This window comes from Chrysochloris asiatica, unplaced genomic scaffold (genome assembly GCF_000296735.1).
Source record: "Chrysochloris asiatica unplaced genomic scaffold, ChrAsi1.0 scaffold00042, whole genome shotgun sequence".
In the NCBI taxonomy this organism is placed as follows: Eukaryota; Metazoa; Chordata; class Mammalia; order Afrosoricida; family Chrysochloridae; genus Chrysochloris; species Chrysochloris asiatica.
This window is the reverse complement of record NW_006408560.1, coordinates 4792057-4816544: the sequence shown is the minus strand read 5'-3', so window position 1 is coordinate 4816544 and position 24488 is coordinate 4792057. Positions and strand designations below refer to the sequence as shown.

The window sequence follows — 24488 nt, the reverse complement described above, 5'->3', positions numbered from 1 at the left end:
GTAGGAGTGCTGGTTTGGCACTGTAGGCTCTGTACTGGGCCGCAAGGTCGATTTGAACCACAAGGTTGGTAGTTCAAACCTATCAGCCGCTCCTTGGAAACCCAATACAGAGTCACGATGAGTTGGAACCGAATTAGCACTTAACAATAAGGAATGTCGATGTGGTGCTGTAGGATAAGCACTGGACTGCTCACCACAAGTCAATAGTTCAAACCCACTAGCCACTCCTAAGAAACCCTTAGGGTCACTGTGAATTGGAACCAATTCAATGACACTTAATACCACCACAAGGCTCCTTAAAAGGAGTCCCTAGACAGCGCAAACGGTGAAGTGCTCAGTGACGTGTGCTCACTGAAACACTTTGGGCTCAAACCCACCGGAAGGCACCTTGGGAGAAAGGCCTAGTGATGTGCTTCTGAAAAGTCACCATTTTGAAAATCCTGTGGAGCGTATTTCTACTCTGACACATATGGGGTTGGTATGAGTTAGAATCAACTGGATGACAACAGGTTTGGTCCTACTTAATGCCCCTTACAAACTCTGGAATATTTTTAGCTGTGTACAAATCCATACAGAAATCATTTTATGTATCTGTACACGAACAGTCTGTGTTGTTCATCTTTGAGTGTTTATGTTCTGTGGCTGTGTAAATGCTTCACTTAAAGGCTGTTGTTGTTGTCGTTAAATGCCACTGAGTCGGTTCCAACTCAGCAATCCTGTAAAGGTTTCCGAGGAGCGGCTGATGAGCTTGAACCACCGACTTTATATAAGGTGTGTAGGTATAGATTTGTGTAGGAAAGATAGGATGAGTCCATGTGACCCTGGATGGTCAAAAGTATACTCCACGTCTAACTCCTTGACCAGAGGGTGGAGGTCACCTAGTTTTCCTCTCATTGCCATTTCAAGTTTGGTTTTCATTGGTAGGTTTGGTCTGGCTGTTTAAGGGGTGGGCACAATTTCATATAAGGTAACCAGAACAGAAGAAACCATTCAGTACTATTCTTTTTATTTTAAACTTAGAGCAATGGTTATTTTATCAGCTCCGATTCCCTCCAATTTCTGATTTCAATTTAGTACCAGAAAAAAAAAAAAGGAGCTCTGGTGTGCAGCTGGGTTTGACACTAGGCTGCTAACAGCAAGGTCAATGGTTCAAACCCAGTGGCTGTTCCCCACAAGGAAGAGATAAGGCTGTCTGCTCCTGTCAAGATTAACAGTCTCAGAAGCTCTGGGGAACAGTTCTACTCTGCCCTACTGTGTCCTGATGAACCAGAATCAACTCAATAGTAGTGTGTTTGCTTTGGGGTTTATCAAAGAGGGTGGATACGATAACTGTATTAAGGACTATCATTGTCAAGAAAATGTGGGTCCAAGTTGCATGCACACTGTGCATTGCAGCACACTACACATTTCAAATGTAACATTTTTATTTCTCCTCTGGAGTTCAAGACCTGTCAGTCTGGTGTACTAGGGTGGCTTGCATGTTGATATGAGAATGAAGTTAGGCCATTAGCATTTCAAATACCAACAGGGTCACCCATCACGGACAGGCTTCAGTGGAGCCTCCAGACAAAGGCAGACTAGGGGAAGCTAGAGATCTATTTTGAATAACTAGGCAATGAAAACCCTATGGATTGCAACAGAATTCTGTCTGATACGGGGCTGGATGATGAGCCTCTGGTTGGGTTGGAAGGCATTTGAGATACACAGTTGGTGAAATGATGAGCACAAGCAGACCAAGGGCGGTGAAGATGGCACAGGTGGGGTAATGCACATGTGGTCGCCATGAGTGAAGCTGATTCGATGACAACTAACAACAGCAGCAGCCCTGAGCACTGGAGAGGCATGAGGAACAGGAAATTCCTAAGTCTAGGAGAGCCCAAGCTCTTGTTTGTCAATAAAACTAGAGACTTTTTATGACATGCAAAACAGGTATCATCTATTTTTATGTTGAATTGTTACTCCAGCCACTTATAATCGAAACTTTTCCTGTGTTTCAGACTCATCCCCCACACTAGATTTTAAGCTCTGTGAAAGCAGGGCACCGTGCCCCTCCCACCACACTCGGAGTATGCCTGGACAGGACCAGACACTCAAGAAACAGGTTTTGGTTCAATTTGGTACAATACATGTACTAAAACCACTGTTAAGTGTGCTTTTTCTAATGTAATTTCTAGTCAGTGCTTAAGTTCCACAGAGTAAACAGAATAATGTATTTGGTAATTTTTGAAATATCAAGCAATTAAAAGTATACAACGGTCCTCATTTTGAAATGGCTAAGAATCATTTTGAAAGTCACTAGAATTCTAATTTTAGTATTATTGTCCTATATCCCAGGACTGTAGTTTAGCTGTTGCCTTTTTCTCTGATTTCCCACTATCTCAAGAATGTTTGTTTGTTTTAAAAGTCTGTTTGTACATAAGACGTGAATCAGATCTTCCCAGTGATGTTTACATGACAGAAACCTACAAACTCTGTAAAACCCCTCCTTTATTATGCACTATCTTCCCCCCAGTAATTAGGAATCCTGGTGGCACTATACAATAAGCGCTGGACTGCCAACTAAAAAGTCAGCAATTCAAACACACCAGACGCTTGGTGAGAGAAAGATGAGGCTTTCTGCTCCCATAAAGATTTACAGCCTCAGAAACCCTACACAGGGTTGCTATGAGTTGGAATTGAGCTGATGACAGTGGGTCTGGGGTCCCCCTAGTACTTCATCAATTTACCGGCATTCTAGTAGACTAGGTTAGTACAGTGTGATTTGCCTAAGACCACTCAATACCATAATTAGCCTAAATTCCTAGAATGTAGCTTTTAATATCAGGACTATAAGACAATCTGCCTATCAATGAAATTCACCACCTCCCACCTTTACAGTCACTAAATACACATGCACACATACACAGCAATAAGAGGGCAGGGTAGAATTGCTCCTATAGTTTCCAAGACTGTAAATCTTTACATGAATAGATAGCCTCATCTTTCTTCCTCAGAGTAGCTGGTCGGTTTGAACTACTGACCTTGCAGTTAGCAGCCCAACACTTAACACACAGTGCAACCACTGTTGTTGTTAAGTGTTGTCGAGTCAGTTGTGACCCATAGTGAGCCTGTGTAGGGTTTCCAAGGAGCAACTGGTGAGCTTGAACTGCAGACCTTGTGGTTCAAACCAACTTTGCAGTTCAGTGCATTAACCCACAGTGGCACACCAAGACTCTGGGCTGTCACTACAGAACCATTAAAACGCTGCTCCGTTTCCAAAACTACATACCAGAGGAGCTGTGCTTCTGTCTGTCTTGCTGTTAGAGATGTTCTGGATGTGGAAAGAGACAATAGTTTCGACCTGGCCCTTCAATACAGCTTCTGCAGCTCTGCAAAGACAGAAGAAACAGCAGACAATAGAGTTTATTTTTATTTCACAAACTTTAATTCCAAAGCAATTTAATCACAGATTGAATTTGTAAGAGGAGGAGGGAGAAATGGTGAATGGGAAAACTTTAAATGTTTCTCTACTATTGATGTCTGACTTTATTATTTACTCTCAAAATTATGAAATTAAAAATTAAGACAGTCATTAGCTAATCTCAAGATGTGCAATGAAAAATAAACAAAAAAACCTACAATTTTCTCCCTTACTGTGGTAGCCTGGTATATAGAGAACTCTTGTTCAAAATCCCAACCTGAGGAGGTGAGCAGGAAATCTTACAACTAGTAATAGCCTAAAGTTGTCAATATTTACTTTGCATCTTGGGAAAAATAGCGTAAATGGAAAAAAAAACGCCAAAAAAATAGCGTAAATGAAAAAAAAAAAACCGCCCCAAACCCTCAGAAGACCATGGTAGGATGTAATTTAGCCAATGTATTTGGCTAAAAAAAATGTAATTGATTCACTGACCGACTAGAAACACATGCTACCAAAATATTCAAAGTAGTTATTTCTGTTGTCAGAATTGCAGAGATTTTTTCTTTTCTCTTTAGATCTGTATATCATCTAATTATTATAAAAAGAACATCTATTACCGGTACTATTAAGAAAAAAAAAGATTTAACAAAATCAGTTGCTTACAATAGGTATCCATGTATACACACATAAGCACAAAAAAATTCTGTAAGGCAAGATGTTGTCTCTGGGGAATGGGGTTAGGGAAGTTTTCATATTTTATTTTACCTCTCTCAGTACTGTTAACTTTAATTGATAATAATACAAGTAGGTAATAATAATAATACATAATAATACAACCTGCAAAGGAAACAAGAACTTGGGTCTTCAAATACCCACGCCATATTCAAACAGCAAGACATAGCCTCCAACTTACTTATTGGCCATCTCAGTAGAAAACACATACACCACTTTGGCTGGAGTCTTCTGAGCAGGTGTGGGCTCTGGGGCAGTAGTCTGGCCATGGGAGGGGGTAGAAGACCTAGGGGCTGTAGCATTTGACGGGGTCATTGAGTGTGGTGTGTGCTGGGAATCCTGGGACTTTATGTGGTCAGCAGAATTACATTCTAAAAGAATTAAAAGACTCAGGTCATAAAAGAATTCATAAAATTCCTTTCTTCTGCTAGCATTTACGGCATCACAACACAAACCCACTGAGAATTTCAAGGAGGAAGTGCTTTGCAAAGAGAAAACCCTCTCTGTACTCATAAAAATTCAAATATTCTTCTCCCTAAATGGTGAAATATAAAGTGTTCTTCCCCTACCTCCTCCCGTCTCTGACTACTATGCAGCCTTTAGATATTAGGCCAATTCCCTTCCTCCTGGAAACCTTTCTGGAATACCTTGGCCTTGACTGGCTGTCCCTGTTAATTGACCCCACAGCCTCTTAACTTCTCTTACTTCAAGATTTATCAACTTCTTCTACTACAGACATTAGTTTCATGATCTCTTTTCGAGGTGCACTCCAATCCTTGAGGAGTGGCTGGCAGAGTGCTGGTGCTCATACAAGGACCCCCACAAACACATGAGTAAGAAGGGGGAGAGTAAGACCTTAGGTTTTCATTTCCAGTTTGGGCTGGGTGAGGCACGATTCCATTCCTTAAATGCTAACTTCTCGCTCAGGTCTAGAGTTAAGATTTTTATAGCAGGAGGGAATAGCCTGGAAAACATGGCCATTGGTGCCACACTCCTCCTGGCTTATTCCATCTTGGGGCCTGCCAGATCTCTACCACATGGAGACTCTCATTCCTGCCACCGTGAAATCGGCTATGACAAACTCAGACTAGCACCAGGCTCATTACGGCTTCTTCTTGTGTCCTTGTGTCTACAAGTCTGACAAAGTGACAACCAGAAAGCACAAAACCCGAATCTTGGAGGAGTTTTCTGATGGAGAAGAGGGGATATGCCAGCAAAACAGTTTCAATGTGGGCCAATCACATACAGACCAGAGATACTGGCTTGATAGGAAGCATAGTGCGGAGACCAGAAACATCCATTGAGAATGTGGGGAGGCCACAGAACATCTCACCATAACCCCTAACCCCCTTGCATCCTCAAGTGAGAACTCAGCAGGGTGATTCTGGGCTATTCCTCAGTGAAAAATGAGAAGACACAGTTCTATTATCAACTGTGAGAACTCCTGAGTCTGATACCTACTCTCCCCATTTGACTGATAACTATGCTGTCCAGCATCCACCCAAAGTCAGAGGCTTTCCCTCAGGATACCTACTTCCCTCTGAGTCTCAAAGATCTTATAGACATACCTTTAATGTCAGAGTCATCGTTGGGAGTCCCAGGATCTCTCTGATCAAAGGAGTCGGCGGAAATACTTCGCTCCCTTTTCCCCTTGCCCTTGGCACCACTTCCAGCCCCATTCTTCAGCCCCATGCTCCCACCTGGGCCAGGGAGTGCTTTAGGGGTATGGCCCCCACTCTTGGAGTCACAGGGGGATGGCTGGGATTGGCTGGCTGAGCCCCCCTGTTTACCCTGATTGGAGAATTTGGAATCCAGCTGGGGGTTTCCAGATGGGGACATCACTGTAGGGGGACGGACCATCACCTCCTGCTTTGACTTAGGGCTACTAAAAGAGACAGACAACAAAGGGAAATCAGACACCAGGTGCAACTGCTCAGCACAAACTGGGGAGTAGCAGGTTCTGATGTGGGTGAAGGAGAACCTGAGGAGTACATCAGCTCCCCAGGTTTCACCTCGACCACCTGCTTGCTCCCTTCACCCCTGCTCCCTTCTTGGCACTCTCTACAACAAGGAAAATCCTGCAGAGTGGCCTGCCAGGATTCTGGAACCCTAGAGTCACATGGGGACCTGGTTCTAGGGTCTCTGTCAATAAAGGACAACAGTTTCTATGTACAGAGAGAAGTGACTCTTACACCAAAACTAGTTCCGAGTAAACACGCGTCGTTAAGATCAAAATACTGCCCACCCCCAGGCTGATGATAGGGGACAGCTGTAATGAGAGCCCAGAGTCCCTGCTGGAAAATACAAGCAGGCCCAAGAGAGCACAGGGAAAACTGTAGGGTGACAACCAGCTTAGAGGGATCCTCCCAGCGAACAGTCCGACACTATAGATGAAACTAAACCAACCACTGGCCCCAAGGGCTGAGGGCGAACGTTTTCAAGTGCAGCGGGACAGAGGAAAGAAGTGCACAGTGGGAGTCCCGGGCCTGGTGTTTTCACTCTAAGATCTTACGCCTTCTCGCTATTCTGGGCCTCAGTTTCCTCACTTGTCAAGTTTGGCCAACTGGACTGTTGGTCTTTAAGGTCCTTTAAGTCTGTGCTTTGGTGAGGAGGGAGGTGGCCCAGAGGAGAGGTCATGGAATGATGGACAAAAGAATACCACAGGAGAGCTAAGGTTATGTTTGATGATACTGTTAGCCTGTTTACTGGCCTCTCACTAGTCTACTTTCTCCTCCTCTCCCCATTCGAGTTAATACTGTTCCACCAGTGAGCGAGGATGATCCATCTAGGACACCCTGAGGGGTGGCTGAGGGAGGCCAGGGCCCTTACCTCTGTGTGTTTCCTGATGGAGAGTTCCTCACTTTAGGGTTACTGGAATGCATTGATTGAAATCCTGAGCTTGCAGTCACAAACAGGGACAGGTTCACCGAGTTCCTCTCGGCCTGCAGCAGAGAGAGCTGCTGAAGGCAGTGGTAGTGGCCCACTGCTTGCTGGGCGCGTCCCTTAGTGCTGGCCACCTGGGTGCCTTTTTCCTCTTTGTTTTTCTCTGCTGTGGAAGTGGGTCCTTTCCCCTTGAAGCTCCAGCATTCTCTGGGTGTGTGCCTCCTACTGCCAAAGGAAAATCTCGCATCTCCAGGGCACACTATATGGGAAAAGGCCACCCAAAAACATTGGGAGCACAACACAAAGAGACATAAGACACCTTTAAAACGGGACCAAGGTTACAACACTACACCAACTCAGCATGGCCAAAGCTAGATCACTGCTCAGCTTCTAACAGGGTTAAAGGAAAGGGCCGTGTTCACTTTCTGGCCAAAAGGCTCTGAAAGCAGCTGAAGAGTGACTAAGACGTTCTGCCAAGCATCTGAACCTCCCACCCAACCATCGTGTACCAGACATTTGTAAGCAGATGAGAACAACATTTTTATCTTAAGCCATATAGTCTGTCTTATACTTCTCTAGTTCTTAACACAAAACCCTCAAAAAATTGGGCTTTTCTCTTTTTTTCTAAACAATGCTTCACAACCACTGGGCACTGCAAATCCACAGCAACCATCTGGTGTTTCACCCCGGTGGCAAACAATGGCTCTGAAATGTAACAAACTCACTCCAAGTTCAAACCATGAGACAAATTAATATGCTCAGATTCCCAGGGCATTAAAGGAGGCGCTTCTGAAATCAAATATTGAGATAATACCAATAGCAATCAGTTCTACCCATGATTTCCATGGTCTATCATATGATGTCAGGTATGCATCCTGAGCTCTCACTGCTAATGATGGGGACTGCAGGCCTGGGTAAGCATGGGAATGATCCATAATTTGGAAGGTAAAAGAACATCTTTGAAGGCTAAGAGGTTTTTTGAGCCAATTTGCAAGGCTAATTTGAAGCATAAGGTCAAGAAAATATTCCCAAAGCTAGATAGCAAACAAATGAGAAAGTCCTTTACTTAAAGCAGCTGAGAGTAGCTCAAGGAAAGCCAAACACACTTTAAGTCACTGCTCCCTCCCAATGTGGTTTTCTTGTAACCACTCTCCTCCACTCCCTTCTGGTATCTTTTTTTAAAAAAAAAAGGGTTGCCGTCATGTCAGCATCAACCCACTGCAATGCCATGGGTGTCAGAATAGAACTGTACTCCGCGGGATTTCCAACGGCTTGCTTTTCAGAAGCAAATAGCCAGGTCTTTCTTCCGAGGTACCTCTGGGTGATATTGAACCTCCAACCTTGCGTTGGAGCACATTGGGGGACTTCTCTGATATCTTACTGGTGGGTTATGGGGCTGCAAAATGAGGGTATCTGAGGAGGACTGTTGTTGCAAGTTGCTGTCAAGTCAGTTCCAACTCACAGCAACCCTGCATAGGGTTTCCAAGGAGTGACTTAGCAGGATTGAATTGCCAACGTTGTAGTTAGTTCAGAGTCCAGGGCTTAAACTACTACGACACACCAGGACTTCAGATGAAGATTACTAACTAAAAATTTAAAGGGCATTAGAAGTAGTTCATGCCTGACAGCTTACATGTACTTTGACCCAGGAACTGGAGTGAAACTGGGGATCAGTTATAGTCTAGGTTTTGGCACTGACTATGATCACTGCCAAATGCTAAACGTCTAGTTCTTCATCTGAAAACGTGCAACCATTGCAGATATTTTACCTGGAGCACCGAAAGACATTTAGGGAAATTCCAAGTGTACACAATTACATTTCTTCCTATTTAAAGTCAGGAAAAAGAACTAGAGTAAAATGTTAAGGAATAGTTCTAGGCTGACCTCAGGAGAAAGCACCCTAAAAACCATTTTGGTCTCGATTATATTTAAGGTTATATTTTTATCCCCTACCCCTTTCAGGTTTTTTTTTCTTTTTTTGCACTTTAGACTATAAAATTGATTGTGGTTGTCAAACTCAATATATATGACCATAAACCATTTTGTAACCTCTCACTAAACATCAGGAACCACTGGTAAAACAGAAGGACCAAATAAATCTTGTATGGACAAAGCCATCAGAAAACATTTACCCCAGGAAAACAAAAACAGTTACTATTTGTATATAGTCCCCTTCCAAAATTTCTGCTACTTTCTGTCTACATCACACAAAGCAGGCAATACAAGTGGCACTAAATAAATAGTCTTCGGTGTGTGTGTGTTTGTGTGTCTTCCTTTTATGAAGAACAAGTTCTTCAGAGGCAAGAACCGTGTTTTACAGTTCCTTGAATTTATCACGGTTATTGTTGTTTTGAAGTGCCGTTGAGTTAGTTCCGACCCCTGGTGTATAGGGTTTCCAAGGAGCAGCTGGTGAGCTTGAACCACCAACACTGCAGTTCAAACAGCTTTGCAATCTGACGCATTAACTCACAGCGTCACACCAGGACTCATATATCATGGTAGTGGTGGTGATTATATGTTGTTGAGTTGGTTCTGACTCATAGCAACCCTGTATAGGGTTTCCGAGGATGTAAATCTTTATGGGAGCAGAAATCCTCATTTTTTTCCCTCGGAGTAGCTGATAGATTCGAACTGCAGACCTTTTAGTTAGCAACCCAGCTTGTAATCCACACCACTACCAGGGCTCCTTAAGAATGTGGTTAGAAGCTATGTAACATATTCAGTTTCTCACAAGATAGAAACACCTGGCATTTTTTGTGTTACAGTCTCTTCCACAGAGACTCAAAACACATCACAAATATCAAATCACTTCATTAATCTGTTAGGCATTTTTGATTAGCTGGCAGCAAAGATGAGTTCTAATAATAATGCTGTGAACATAGAACACTAATTTTCTAAGTACCTCTACATAAAATTTCTTAGTCTCACACTTCACGTGACATTGACTGACAGGCATTTTGCGGGTGGATGAATGGAGCACACTGGTGTGAAGACTTCTCCCAGATTTTCTCCCTTACCATTACTTTACGGATGGAAAGACAACTCAGAAGCCAGAAATAAGCATCTGGGCCCACACAGTGATGATCCCTATCCTGAGATGTTGCTGAAATTAAGTTCTTCTACCTTTATCCTTTCTGACTCTAAAAACAGATAAGCAAAAATCTACCTAACTAGCTTATCATGTAGTTTCAAAGAATAACATTTTTCAGCTCATGAGTACGCCTCAAGAGTATACTGGCAGTTCGGTACTCAACTGCTTACCTCTAAGTGTTGGAAAAGATCCTCCTCAGGATAGTTAAGTACAGCCAGAGAAAGCTTTTCCCCAGTACACCTAAATTCCCTAATCCCTTAGATCTACATAATATTTCTTTATAAATAATACTAAAAATTTTAATAACTTAATATTAATAAAAAAGTAATAACTTATGTACCAGACACAATCCTAAACACTGTATATAATAATTACTCACAACTCACAACTCTCCAAGGCAAGTACATTACTAACCCTGTTCTAGAGATGAAAAAAACGAAGGCTCTGAAAGGTTACATAGCTGGTCCTAGGTCACACTTAGTAAACTAGTATCCAACAAGGCCCTCTGGCTCCAGAGCCTATGCTCTTCATCACGGTGGTGTCTGGCAGAGGAGGGACCGGGATGAAAAGATGAGCTGGTTCATGTAAAATGTTTGTTTAGCAGCACAACACAGCACTTCCAGGGTTAACTGTCACAGCGACTCCTGCCAGTCTCTAGCAAGTCCTGGTGTGATGCTGTAGGATAAGCACTGGACTGCTAACTGCAAGGTTGGTGGTTAAAACCCACCATCCCCTCCTTGGAAACCCTACACGAGTCAGAACCAACTGGACAACACTTAACAACAACAACAGCAAGCACACTTGCCTATTCTGTGTAATGTCTACTTCACACCTACATTGCCTAGCTGAAGTTCCTAGATTGCAAAAAATGGTTAACACGCTTGGTTGTCAACTGAAAGGTTGACACAAAGGTTGGCAGTTTGTGTCCACCCAGAGAGGTTCCTTAAAAGGCCTGGAAATCTATTTCCAAAAAAATCAGCTATTGAACACCCTATGAGGCACAGTTCTACTTTGACACACATGGAGTCACCATGAATTGGAACTGACTCACTGGCAACTAGTTTTGACGTCTCTTCCACCTTCCCTCCCTCTCTCCCACCTCCTCCCAATAAGTGCTCTTCATACTACTGCCCAGGGAGAAGAGCCATCCGGAAGCAAGTCCTCACACCAAATCTGCACGTCTATTTTCATCGGTACCTAGCCCTTCTGCTTTATAACTGAAATAGTAAAAAGTCGGCTTCTTTTCACAGGTGATCTAGACCTCACCCCTTCCAACCTTCAGAAAGCTCCCATCTCCAACTTGGCCATACCCCCTACCTCCTGCATCCCCTGCTCTTTTTAGTCAAACATGCTCCAGAACCTTCCAGCTTTAAAAAAATAAGCAAAGCAGAACAAACAAAACAAAATCCAGCTCTAGCATTCTATTGCCCATCAGAGCCCAGGTTCCCCAGAGCGCTGACAAGACACACACAGTCTTTACTCCTTCACCTGCCATCCACTAGTTCATCATTTTACACCAATATCATAAACTACCAAATGTCACTTCCACTCCGATTACAGATGTTTTTGTCAAAGTTACTGCAGGCCACATTTCTAACCTCATCTTATTCAATCTCTTAGATTTTCCTCCTTGAAACTCTCCTTCTTGGTTCCCAGCCACCACACTATGTAGCTGTCTCTCCATCTCTCCAGCCACTTCCATTCTCCCTTACCTCCAACCTTCCCATTATTGAATTCAAATATTTTTGTTGAATGAAAAAAGGAATGAATGAGTGAGGTCTCCACTTAAATATTTCTTCCCATGAGAAGCAGGATCCTCCAACCACACCAATCTACCATCATTCTCTATTGCACTTTTTTCCTAGCAACTTGTTTTGCCTATATAACGTTTTCCATGTTTTGTAGTCATGTGATCATTTGTATAATGTTCACCTCTCCCCTAGACAGTGAGTTTCATGAGGGCAAGGACCAAGACTGTCTAGTACATCCCTAGATTCCCAGTGCTTACGACTGTGCTGACAGATGTACTGAATAAAAGCTGCCTTTCCCCAAGATCATCTTTCTAAGTCAGGCATGCTCTTGAGTGCTGGCATACGGCAGTCTACTCACCAAAACCCCAAGGGTCACGACACTGCAGTGCTCATCCTGGAGGTCAGGAGTCCAAGGAGGCCAGGAACCCCTTTCTCAAAGGTGACCCTCACCTGGAGGGAAAAAAAGAAAAAGAAAATTCTTAAGCGAATTAAAAAAAAATTTTATCAACATCATTTGGCTACTGAATATCTTAAAAGATAAACAAGTTTCCTATTTATTCTAGAATATCAGTTTTAGAGGAAATTGTCATTTCCCAATGGAGAGAGAATCAACTTCCAATTATTGAAGAGTATATTATCCAATCTGTAGATATTTCAAGGCTCTTGTGGTTTTCCCTCCTTCCTTCACAGCTGCACATTTTATTTTCAGAGGCTGGAGAAATGCTAAGTGCAAAGAAAATCAATTTTTCTACTTTTTACATTTCTGGGCATTTAGTAGGAGGGAAAACACACATTTTTGCTTCTCCCGAATCCTTATTAGTATAGAGAACTGACAGCAGATTATAAAAGTGAAAAGAGACAAAATTCCAAACAAGCTTCTGAAGTCACAAAGTGAAGCTCATTCAGTTCCCTTCTACCTTCTAATTGTAACTACATCAGATGGTAAGCATTTACCAAGAAATTTTATTTTCATATACTTTGGGAGGAACCTAGGGCTAAGTAATCTGGCCAGATGATATCCCTTTATTGTGTGCCTACTAGTGTAGTGCATTACAAGCTGAGCTATGAACCAAAAGGTCAACAGTTCAAATCTACCAGCTGCTCCGTAGAGGAAAGAAGAGGCTTTGTGCTTCCATAAATATTTACAGCCCCAGAAATCCTATACAGGGTTGTTATAAGTTGAAACTGACTCTAAGGCACACAACCACCACCACCACCACTGTGTGCAAAATGCTGTATTAAACTGAGCCAGATAAAGTCTATAAAACACTCAGTTACTGGTCAAGCAAAACAATTTCCAACAACATTAATTCCTACAAGCTAGCTATGACACCTGGTGTGACGCTGTGGGTTAATGTGCCAGACTGCAAAGCCATGTGAACTGCAAGGTTGGCAGTTCAAACTCACCAGCTGCTCCTCGGAAACCCCTATACAGGGTCGCTATGAGTTGGAACTGACTCGATGGCACTTCACAACAACAACAGCTATGACACCACGCTTCTCACTTTGCCTAGAATTTATAGTTTGAAAATGTAAAAGAGAGACAAGTTCCAGGTTGTCTCTGGGCCAAATTATTTAGGAACCTTTAAAAGAAGATGTCAGGGTTGTCACCAAATCATAACAAAATTTATAGAATCAATCTGACCAAGTTTAGGATCGTCTCTACAGTTCCAATTTTAACTCTTCCAATAACCCTTCCCCACTTTCTCGCTCTAAGAAGTCAAGTTTATTGCAACTATGCCATGTTTAACAAATCTCATTTCTATGCGATGACCACTACTCCATAAAAGGCATAGTATCCAACTTAGAATGTGGAACGAAAAGGCCTCAGGATTCCATTCCTAGCTCATTCTTAATTTCTGGCATGCCAACTACTAAAAGGCTTCCTCTCAGAAAAAGTACGCAATAGGAAGAACCAATTTTTCCCCAACATGGGAGAAAACTATATGATGGGCATGTACAGGAAACCTTGGTCTAGATGAAATATTAACGCCATATTTCTGTACTTGGAGGGCAAAAAATGCATCTATCATCTTTCAACAGCTAACCAACTTTAGGCAAGCAAATAAAACCTTTTATCAAGCTAAAGAGTTTTGACAAAATACACAATGATCACATTTGGAATAATGGATACCCCAAGTAAAATGTTAGCACCAATGAAACTCTCTTCAATTCCCAACTCTTCCCAAGAACACCCATTTGTAGAGGTGATTATGTACTGTGGAGTCAGTTCCAACTCACAGTGACCCTGTATAAGGTTCCCGAGGCTGTAAATCTTTACAGGAGCAGAAAGCCTCATCTTTCTCCCATGGAACTGCTGGTAGTTTCAAAATGCTGACTTTGAGGTTAACAGCCCAACTCGTAACCACTATGCTACCAGAGCTCCTTACCCATTTGCGGTTCCACAATATTATGTTCACAACACTCCTGAAACTATATCGAAAACCATATCCCTGGTATGTGCCTGTCTCATTCATCATCTCAGCACCTAACATCCAGAAGAAACTCAACACATACCGGTTGGTCCATATATGTAATGAGCTTAACCTCTTATCATCAAGTCAATTCAGACTTACAGCAACCCTACAAGAACTGCCTCATAGGGTTTCCAAGGCTGTAATCTTTAGGAGCTCTGATAGCGTAGTGGTTACGAATCAGGCTGAGACCTTCAGGTCAGCAGTTTGAAACTACCAGCTGTTCTGTGGGAGAAACATGAGGCTTTCTGCTCCCATAAAGATTTACAGCCTTGGAAACCCTGTACAGGGTTCACTATGAGTCGGTTCAGCACATAACAACAACAATCTTTAGGGAAGCAGACTGCCATATCTTTCTGCCAGAGAGAGAGGAAGAAAGTGAGTTTGAACTACCTGCTGACCTTCTGGTTAGGAGCCAAGGCTTCACCACTATGCCACGGTGCTCCTTACACAGTAATGAGCTTGGGGCTGTGTAATGCTACACTCACCTTACATTCACACAAACCAATGATGACATAATAAATACCTGTTTAACTTTTTACCACTTACCTTTCCCCTGAACTTTATGAGGTAAGCTATTAACAGAAGCCCCTGCTCAGAGAAAAGTATAAGGTCAAGTATACTTAGAGTTCTGACTCACATTTCACTTGATAGCTTTGACTTGGAAACTGCTGGAATAATGAACAAAAGTAGTTTTAATTTACGAAGAATATGGATTAAAAAACAAGAATCAGACTGAATCAGAGGTTGTGTGCTCATCACCAGGTTCTTTACCTTCCAAATGCCCAATCTGCTCTCTCTTCTACATCAGGCCACGAAAGAACTTTTCAAGGACGATCCCTGCCTCCCAAACAGAAGGGAGTTTTTAGGTCAAAGTGGAGCGACACCTGCTAGTCCCACATTCAGTCCTACAGGGATAAAAAGGGAAAAATTCATACCCTAATTCACAATGATTCCAAAGAAAACAACCCATTCCCCAATACTCTCACCAAAACAACCTTGGGAAGAAAGAAGAAGAGTAAGGAAATAGGCCAAATATAAGGAAGGCAATCAAAACCACTAAAATTCAAAATACAGGAAGCTAGAGGTAGGGAGACTGTAACCAAATCCATACATTATGGATTATTGTTGTTGTGAGGCACCATCATAATCTCAACTCCTATCATTTAAAGGGACAAATCTGGCCCATAGGGTTTTCTAGGCTGTACGGAAGCCTGGAGTGGCACAGTGGTTCAAACCCACCAGCCATCGCATGGGAGAAAGAAGAGGCATTTTACTTCTATAGTGATTACAGGATGTTCTACTCTGTTCTGTAGTGTTGCTATGGGGTTGAAGTGACTCACTGACAATGGTTTTTAGCTTTGGTTTACTCTTTATAGAAACAAACTTGTCTTCAGATCTTTCTTCCACAGAGCCACTGGTGGGTTGGCACCACTAATGTTTCAGTTAGTAGCCAAGCACTTAACTGCTGCACCAGCAGGGTTCCTTCACTGAGGACTCACCATGTTAACAGGTGATGGGGGAGTTTAGAAAAGCAAATCCCACCACACACAAAAACCTCATTTTAATCATTGTTATCAGTGTTTCCCAAACCAAGACATAGTTAACACAGGTTGCAAAATTGATTTTGTTTCTTTGTTATTGTTGTTAGGTGCCACTGAGTCGGTACCGACTCATAATGACCTTATGCACAGCAGAACAAAACACTGACGGATCCTGGGCCAACCTCACTATTTTGTTTCTTTACCACACCTCTATTCTTAACACTGGACTCCTGGTATGGCGCTATAGGATCAGCACTGGACTTTGAACCTCAAGGTAGACAGTTCAAACCGAGCAGCTGCTCCTTGAGAACCCTATACAGGTTTGCTATGAGTTGGAACCAACTTGACAGCATTTAACAACAACATTCCGCACATAGGGAGCCACAGTGGTGCTGTGAGTTAAGCACCGATTTGTAACTGTAAGGTTGGCACTCAAATCCACCAGCTACTTCATGGGAGAAGGAAAAGGCTACCTGCTCCCAGAAAGATTAAGTCTTGGACCCTACATAGGATCGTTATGAGTCAGAATCAAATTTGATAGCAGTAGTTTTGGTTATTTTTAGTATAATGGATATGCTGAAAACATACTATCAAATCTGAAATGCAGGTAACAAGACAATTCAACTTCTAAAAATCAGATGGTCTACAATGAAACATGTGAATATCAGTCACCATGATTCTGAGACCAGAAGAACTAGATGATGCCCAGCTACTACTACCAACTGCTCTGAAAGAGAGCGCATTGGAACGTCCCATATAGAGTGAGAGAATATATGGAACAAAACTCAAAATTATATATATATATGTTTGTTTTTTTGTTTAAAAAAAAACAAAACACACACACACACACAAAAAAAAACCCAGACTGGGCTTACTGGTCAGAAAGAGACTAGAGAATCCCAAGACTAAGGCCCTCCAGCACCCTTCAGGTCTGAAATAGAACTCACCCTTGTGGTCCAATTTTCAGCCAAGCAGTAGACTGACATATAGTGGGGAGACAACAACACTAGCAAAGTATGTCTACCATGGACTAGTCAATCATTCAAGATCAAAGGGCAACATTTACCTCCAGAAAAAGCTGAGAAGGAATGGGAAGGGGGATAGAACGCATATAAGAACCACAGAGAGGAAGTGGGATAACTGTTGTTCCATGGAGGGAATTGCAATCACTGAGATGAAACAAAGTATCTGATTTGTTGAATGTAAAACTGATCATCTGCTCTGTAAGCCTTCACTCAATTCACAATAAAAAGTGAAAAGAAGAAAAAAAAATCAGTTGGTCTAGAGCAAGAGTTTTTAACTTGAGGTCCAATGATCCCCAAGGGAGTCCATGGGTAGCACTGGGTAAGGGGAAGGAAGTCTGTTATAATGCTGGGCAAAATTTAGATGTTTATTTTCATTAACCTATGATTGAAAGTCCTGGTGTGGTGCTGTGGGTTAATGAGCCAGATTGCAAAGTCGTTTGAACTGCAATGTTGGCAGTTCAAGCTCACCAGCTGCTCCTCAGAAACCCTATACAGGGTGCTATGGGTCGGAACCGACTCGACGGCACTTCACAACAACAACAACAATGACAAAAAGTCAGCATTGCCTTCAATTGTGAATGCAGGTGACAATTTATGGCAATATTAAGCCCTATGACTGTCACCAATAAAAATCACAAGACATCTTCAGAGCACATTATGCTTGTTGCAGATCTCTGGAAATAATGTTTACACTCATCACCACTTTACAGGTACACTATTATTAGACTTGGTGACCTGGTGGCACAGCAGTTGAGCACTTGGCTGCTAACGGAAAGGTCAGAAGTTAGAACCCACCAGCTGCTCTGCAGGAGAAAGATGGGCCCGTCTGCTTTCATAAAGATTTACAGCCATAGATGCCCCATGGGGGAGACAATTCTGTCCTGTAGGTTTGCATAAGTTGGAATCACCTTGACAGCAGTGGGTTTAATTTTTTTTTTAAGGTTTTTATTGTGGATTGAGTGAACACCATTTACAGGGCAGATTATCAATTTTACATTCAACAAACCATACACCTTGTTTCATTACAATGATTATAATTCCGTCCATGTACCATCAGTTACCAGTGTTTCTCTCTATTCACTTTAGCTTTTTTTTTTTTTTTAAACACTCAGGTATATATAATAATTTATACCACCAAAGGGCACATTCTGCAAGTCTGCCTCCTGGCTGCCAGCTCTTAGTCAGTGGGTTTGATTTTTGCTACATTTTGTTATTTAATGTTATACAATGCCCTTATTTATCACTGTATTTCAATTGTCTAACACTTTGGTAACTATTTAAATTTCATTTGTAATTCTATGCATTTTATTTTATACAATTAGAAAACATTATGTCAGAAGGGGTCCTATGACTCATCAGACAGCCAAAACGGTACATAGACATAAAAGGCAAAACAAAGTAAAATAAACCTTGATCTAGAGGAAGTAAAGTTTCAAAAGACTATCATCATAGTCACCAAGGCAGACAAACCATTCTACCATTATTTTACAGTTGAAGAAAGTTATGCTGCCAGGAAGCCAAGTAACATCTCCAAGGTCACTCAAACTTAGGGTTGGCATGAGCCTTAGTTAGCACTCACAGCATCTTTATACCTGTCTCCCACGGGGACCCTTGCGTCATATTTCTGCAATTGTCATCATTATCATTGTCTTGCCACTAAAGTGGGGGAGGGATCACCTTTCAAAACTAAGGCCAAAACCCAGACAAAAGAACAAGACAGATGTATAGGTACTCCTTTTGTTCCTTGATCAAATATACTACCCTAATTGCTATTAAAACTTGATTTGGGCTGCTCCTATAGCAGTTGTTGTTGTTGTTATTGTTAAGTGCCATCAAGTCGATTCCAACCCATAGTGACCCTGTGCAGGGTTTCCAAGGAGTAGCTGGTGAGCTTGAACCACCAACCTTGCAGTTCAAACGACTTTGCAGTCTGACACATTAGCCCACAACACCACACCAGGACTCCTATAGCAGTAGTTTGGGGTTTTTTATTTTAGAAGTGACCAGATGTGTCCAAAGCACTTTACAGATCCAAAACCCACACCCACTGCCTATAAAATAGAACAGAACTGCTTCTAGGGGTTTTCTGAGACTGCAAACTTTTACGTGAGGAGACAGCCTCATCTTTGTCCAGAGGCATGGCTGGTGAGTTCAAACAGTACAACACGTAACCCTCTACACCACCAGGGCTTCCATTTTACAGATAGACAGGCATTAACTTGCCAAGCATTGCAGTATAGTTAAGAGTGGTCCTGCTGTGGTGTTGTGAGTTAATGCACCAAACTGCAAAACTGTTTAAACTGCAAGGTTGGCAGTTCAAGCTCACCAACTGCTCCTCGGAAACCCTATACAGGGTCGCTATGGGTCAGAATTGACTTGACAGCACTCAACAACAACAACAACAACATTAGTGAGGTGGAATAAGGATGTTTTGAGCAATGAAGATTCCATTAATTGCTTGATGGCTTGGATGAGAAGAGAAAATACCATGTGAAGTTGAGACTAGGGTGACTCGATCATTTTCCATGTGATGCCATTGCCAAGGATCTATATTTGCCTTAACCAGTCTAACTTTGCACCAAGTCTATCCTACCTTAGAGACTCATTATGTCCATTTCTTTCTCTAGCTTATGATGTTGGATCATTAGAATATTATTCTGTAATAGTAACATTGAATGTGCTTATGACAAGATATCCAAAAGTTATGGAAGCTAGTTAGGGAGGTCACGGGCTAATAGATGGAGGAACGATTCTCATGGTGTTCTATCTTCATAAGGCTAGAGGTTAAGGAGCCTTGGTGTGCTGTAGGAAAAGCAAGGTTGGCCATTCAAACCCACCAGCTGCTCTCAGAAACCCTATACAGGGTCACTATGAGTTGGAACATAATAGCACTTGGGGTAAGGCTTCAGGTCAGGACCCCTTAGCTGGCTAGCACAGTTGTAATGGTACCTATGTGTATTGGAATTTATGGGCTATTACCCCGATAGCCGTGTAAGTGTCTGCTACTGTGAATTAAAGGCAAATGTTCTCTGTCTTGTGGGGGAAAAAATACAGAAGTTTCACAAGCATTATAATCCGCTTAGTATTTGATCATGGTGGCATGGTACAGTGGTTAAAGCCTTTGAACCTGAAATCAGGAAGTTGGTGCTTTTCTTAACTTAATGTATGACTTTGAAAAAACTCTCCTGTTTCTTCTCCAGTTTTCCCATGTATGAAGTGATGATACCACCTGCCCTGACTACTCATGGTTCCTTCTAAAGGAGCCCTGGTAGCATGGTGGGTACCCATCAAGGAGTCCTGGCGTGGCACTGTAGAATAAGCACCGGACCATAAGGTAGGTTTGAACTACAAGGTTGGCCGTTCAAACTCACCAACTACTCCTTGGAAATCCTATACAGGGTTGTTATGAGTCAGACCAATTCGAGGGCACTAATAACAATGGGTCATTTTATTAACCCACGTCTGATATTGTTGGTTGGATCTTTTTCCATAGTAAGTAAAGAGCTTCTCCTTAAAGTTTTACTTAGGATGTCCACACCCTTACGACACTAATGCTTCTTCCTTGCTAAAACTTCTCAAATAATTAGTAGCCAGTGAAAATCACAAACAAAAAGACTTCAGCAATTATGTAGTGTGATTTACCAAATACAGTCAGATTTCTATACCCTCACTTGAGTCTTACACACCAACATCTTTCTGCCCTGCTCTATGTCCCTACCCCTTGATCTTTCAACCCATTTACTTCTAATTCTTCCCACTTGATGATTCTAATAGATCATTTTGTGCTCACTTCACAAAAGCTCAAATCTCTGCCCCAAGAACAAACACCTCATTCCTGGATATATCAATTGCTAACAAATACCCCATCACACACTATTCACACACTACTGACCAAAATGCAACACCTTCAATAACTCGATCATTTTCCATGTGATGCCATTGCCAAGGATCTATATTTGCCTTAACCAGTCTAACTTTGCACCAAGTCTATCCTACCTTAGAGACTCATTATGTCCATTTTTTTCTCTTGTCTAATAACTTCATTGGTTCCCAACTGGGCCCAAGTTTAGGCTGTAAGCTACACACTTCTATCACTTAAAACCCGTTCTCCTTAACCTTCCAGCAAGCTACCGCTTTTGGGCGGGCAGATTTCAGGCTTCCTCTTTCCATGCTTGGTAGCCTCCACATCAGGCCCCCAGTAACACTATTACAGGCCTCTGGCCCTTCCCTCTCAACATAATAAGCAACCCTGCTGTTGTTTTCCTTAACATAGCTCCTTTTCACTAGGCTCACCCAACACTAAACCGTGACATCTTAATAGTCTTTGCAACTTTCAAAGGCCAATGAGTAGGGGCCCACTTTGGAAATCGCTGGTGTGTCCCACGACCCCCTCAATGACTCAGTGACCTAGACAGCGCCAACTCACCTGCTGGAGCCCTTTACTACTCACACATTCTTCTCCGCTTTCATCGCCCCCCCCTCCTTCTACAAGTCACGGCCCTGCAAAGTCCCTTTATCTCTCTAGCCATCTTCGGGGTCCTACAGACCCCACCAAACACAACCCGAATTCCATTTTTTTGCTCTCCATCTCGTCCCTCCAACACTCTTCACCCTAGGACCCTGAGACCGTCCCAAGTCCTCATCCAGCCTCTCCAAGCACTGCTTGGGACAACAGTCTCTGGAAAATCGAGAGAGGCCCCCATCTCTCCTCTCCGCTTGGTGAGGGGTGAGCAGAGAACGCCCCTCTCCCTTCGCCTTCCCCTACTGGTTCCTTCAGACTCAACTCACTAAATCCGCAACCCTGACCCCCGCCCCTTCGCTCCCCTCCCCCCTACAGCTCTCCGCCGCTGGGGCTGCCCCTGGCCCCAAACCGGTTCAAAACACGCGGACCCGACCCCCCTCCCCCGGTCCAGTCGTTCCCCTCCCCCTCCCCCAAGGTGCCACTTACCCCAAGGCAGGCGCGGGGAGGGGAGAGGAAGAGCGAGGCGGGGAGGGGGCTCCGGTCCCGAGCGGCTCTCAGCCCCGGGGGGCCGGGGCCCGGGCCAGCGGCGGCGGCGGCGCAGCGTCTCCCCCCGGCGGCGGCAGCGGCGGCGGCGGCGCCGTCCCACTCCCGCAGGCACACATAGGCTCCATTGTCCGCCGGCGCCTCCCCCTTTCCGGCTCCCCTCTCCCGGGCCCGCCCCTTCCCCTCCCCTCAGCCCCCCCCCAGCCGCACCGCGCCACGAAAGGTACAGCCAGCCCCGCCTCGGACGCGAGCCGAGGAGCGCCCCCTCCCCACGGCCCCGGCGTCCCTCCCGGCAGGGGAATGGGGACCGCCCCTCCCGCCTCAGCGCCCGGCCCCGCCGCCGAGGAGGGCCCGCCCCCTCCAGGGGGATGTCACTTTCCCCCCACTGGAACGCGCGCAATGGTACCAACCCGGCCGCTTCCTCCTCCCCCCTCTCCCCCGCCTTCGCGGAGGGGCACCGCCCCCTCCAGCGCCCCGCCCCCTAGGCGGCCTCGCCCCCTCGACCCCGCCCCTCCCTCCAAAATTTTACTATGGGACCTCCCACTGCCGGCCCCACCTACTGTTTTACATGACCACGCCCACCACACCTCCTCCCATTCGTCACCCGGACATAGGTGACGCCCATTCCCCACCTTAAAGAGGCAGAACCCGCTTTCTCAACTCAAAGATCCTCCCCAAAAGGCCAGGGTGGGAGGTGAGCCCGGGAAGGGTCTCTCCTCCGCACCGTTCTCCACGCACAAGCTCACCTGGACCTACCCCTCCCCGCCACTTCACGCAGCACTGGGGAGCAGTCTATGGGGACTAGAAAAGGCGCGGAGAGGGAAGGGCGGTGTGAAATTTGGCCATCTTTGACAGAAACGAATTGGGAGCTGCTTGAAGGAATAGGTTTTTCCTCACACTTCCCAACCTAGTCCTTAGTTTTCAAGGCCACTCTTAACACCTCTAGGATGAAATTCCACCCTGCCCCCATTCCCTTAGCTTTGCCTTTCCCGTCCCCTCCTAAGGGAGGTTGCACCCTCCTCCAGCCCCTACAAAGCATATTCTTCCCAGGGTCCTGCAGACGAGGTGGCTGATGTGTGTGTGTGGGCGGGGGGGATCTCTCATTTCTACATCGAGCCCAGCCCAGTCCGGCTCACGCTTCGCTACCTAGTGACCACGAAGGACCTTCTGGCCCTATCCTCGAATTGCTTCACTACAGTGTTGCGATCGCAGTATCACGCTCCCAATTTTTCCGAAGGCCTCTGCTCTGGAGAGCTCAAAGCAGGGGCATCCCTGCACTATCCCCTAAGAAGTGGGAGGGTGGCCCATCAGAATGCGCTTTTACTCAAAAGGAAAAATGACGGCGTCACGGTGGGAACATGCAGCTGAATTAAGCCCAGAGCCCGGCTACTCCTGTTTTATTTGTATGGTCCTTGATGTTGCTGTGACCAGCCCTGCCAGCTCAACAGCCCTTCCCCAAATTCCCTGGTACATCTCTGGCATGTTCGTGCTTTGTAGAGTCTTGATCTAAGATACTTCTGCAACTATGTGCAGCGGTCCCAAAGCTTTTCCAAAGCTGTTAAGTGAAGACTACTGTGTCATAATGTACTGTTTATTCTCCCTGAAGATAGATGGAGGCAACATGGCTAAGAACTAAATAGATTATCTTCTGTTTTGGTTCCTGTCACCCATGGTTTTAACCAAGATACTTATTTCTGTGTCAATTCCCTTGTCCATAAAGTAGGAAAATTTCCTTGAAGCAATCTTTTAACAAATGGTGTTGGTTGAAAAGGATCATATAAGAAAACACTAAATGCTAGAGCTGATTGCTTTTGAAACCATTTAAAACTCTTAACTGGCCAAATCAGTTGTTATAATAATATATGTCTTCCCTGCTTGTTGTGAAGTGCCCTTGAGTCGATTCCGACCCATAGCGACCCTGTATAGGGTTTCCAAGGAGCAACTGGTGAGCTTGAACCTCCGACTTGCGGTTCAAACGACTTTTCTGTCTGAAGCATTAGCCCACAGGGTAGGACTCTTGTCCTACTGCTGCTTGTTGTTGTTGTTGTTAAGTGCCGCCGAGTCGGTTCCGACCCATAGTGACCCTGTACAGCGTTTCCGAGGACCCTGCTTAGCGCCTATGAAAAACTGTAATAAGGTATTTTCCCTTGTTTGTCTTCTGTTTCTGTTACAACTGAGGATCTAAATCAAATTAAGAACAAAAAACAGTAGTGAGGGCACAAATGGTTAAAACTCAAGTACTAAAGTATATTGTTGTTGTTGTTAAGTGCCGTAGAGTCAATTCCCACTCATAGCAACCCTGTATAGGGGAGCAGAAAGCCTAATCTTTTTTCTGTGGAACAGCTGGTAGTTTCGAACTGCTGACCTTAAGGTTTGCAGCCCAATTCGTAATCACTATGCTACCAGAGCTCCTTTTTATCACCTAGTAATATTGTGGAAGAAAGACCACTGGTCTGCTTCATGAAGATGAACCCAGTGCCATAGAATCTATTCTAATTCATGACGACCTGTGTGTTACTGAGTAGATATGCTGCTAGAGTCTCTTAACTGTAATCTTTACAAAGAAAATCACCTGGCATTTCT

At 44.0% G+C, this 24488-nt stretch overlaps 1 protein-coding gene across 1 annotated transcript in view; it reads right to left on the bottom strand.

The window, feature by feature from the left end:
• BCL9 (B-cell CLL/lymphoma 9) overlaps positions 1 to 24488 on the bottom strand; it is a 136079-nt gene that overhangs the window by 10240 nt on the left and 101351 nt on the right. The window contains exons 2-7 of the mRNA XM_006861320.1: positions 15106 to 15239; positions 12216 to 12307; positions 6962 to 7274; positions 5701 to 6017; positions 4314 to 4503; positions 3269 to 3368 (exon numbers count right to left, since the gene is read on the bottom strand). Coding sequence (XP_006861382.1) covers positions 3269 to 3368; positions 4314 to 4503; positions 5701 to 6017; positions 6962 to 7014 — 660 coding nt within the window. The 5' untranslated portion in view covers positions 7015 to 7274; positions 12216 to 12307; positions 15106 to 15239. The remainder of the gene's footprint in view (positions 1 to 3268; positions 3369 to 4313; positions 4504 to 5700; positions 6018 to 6961; positions 7275 to 12215; positions 12308 to 15105; positions 15240 to 24488) is intronic.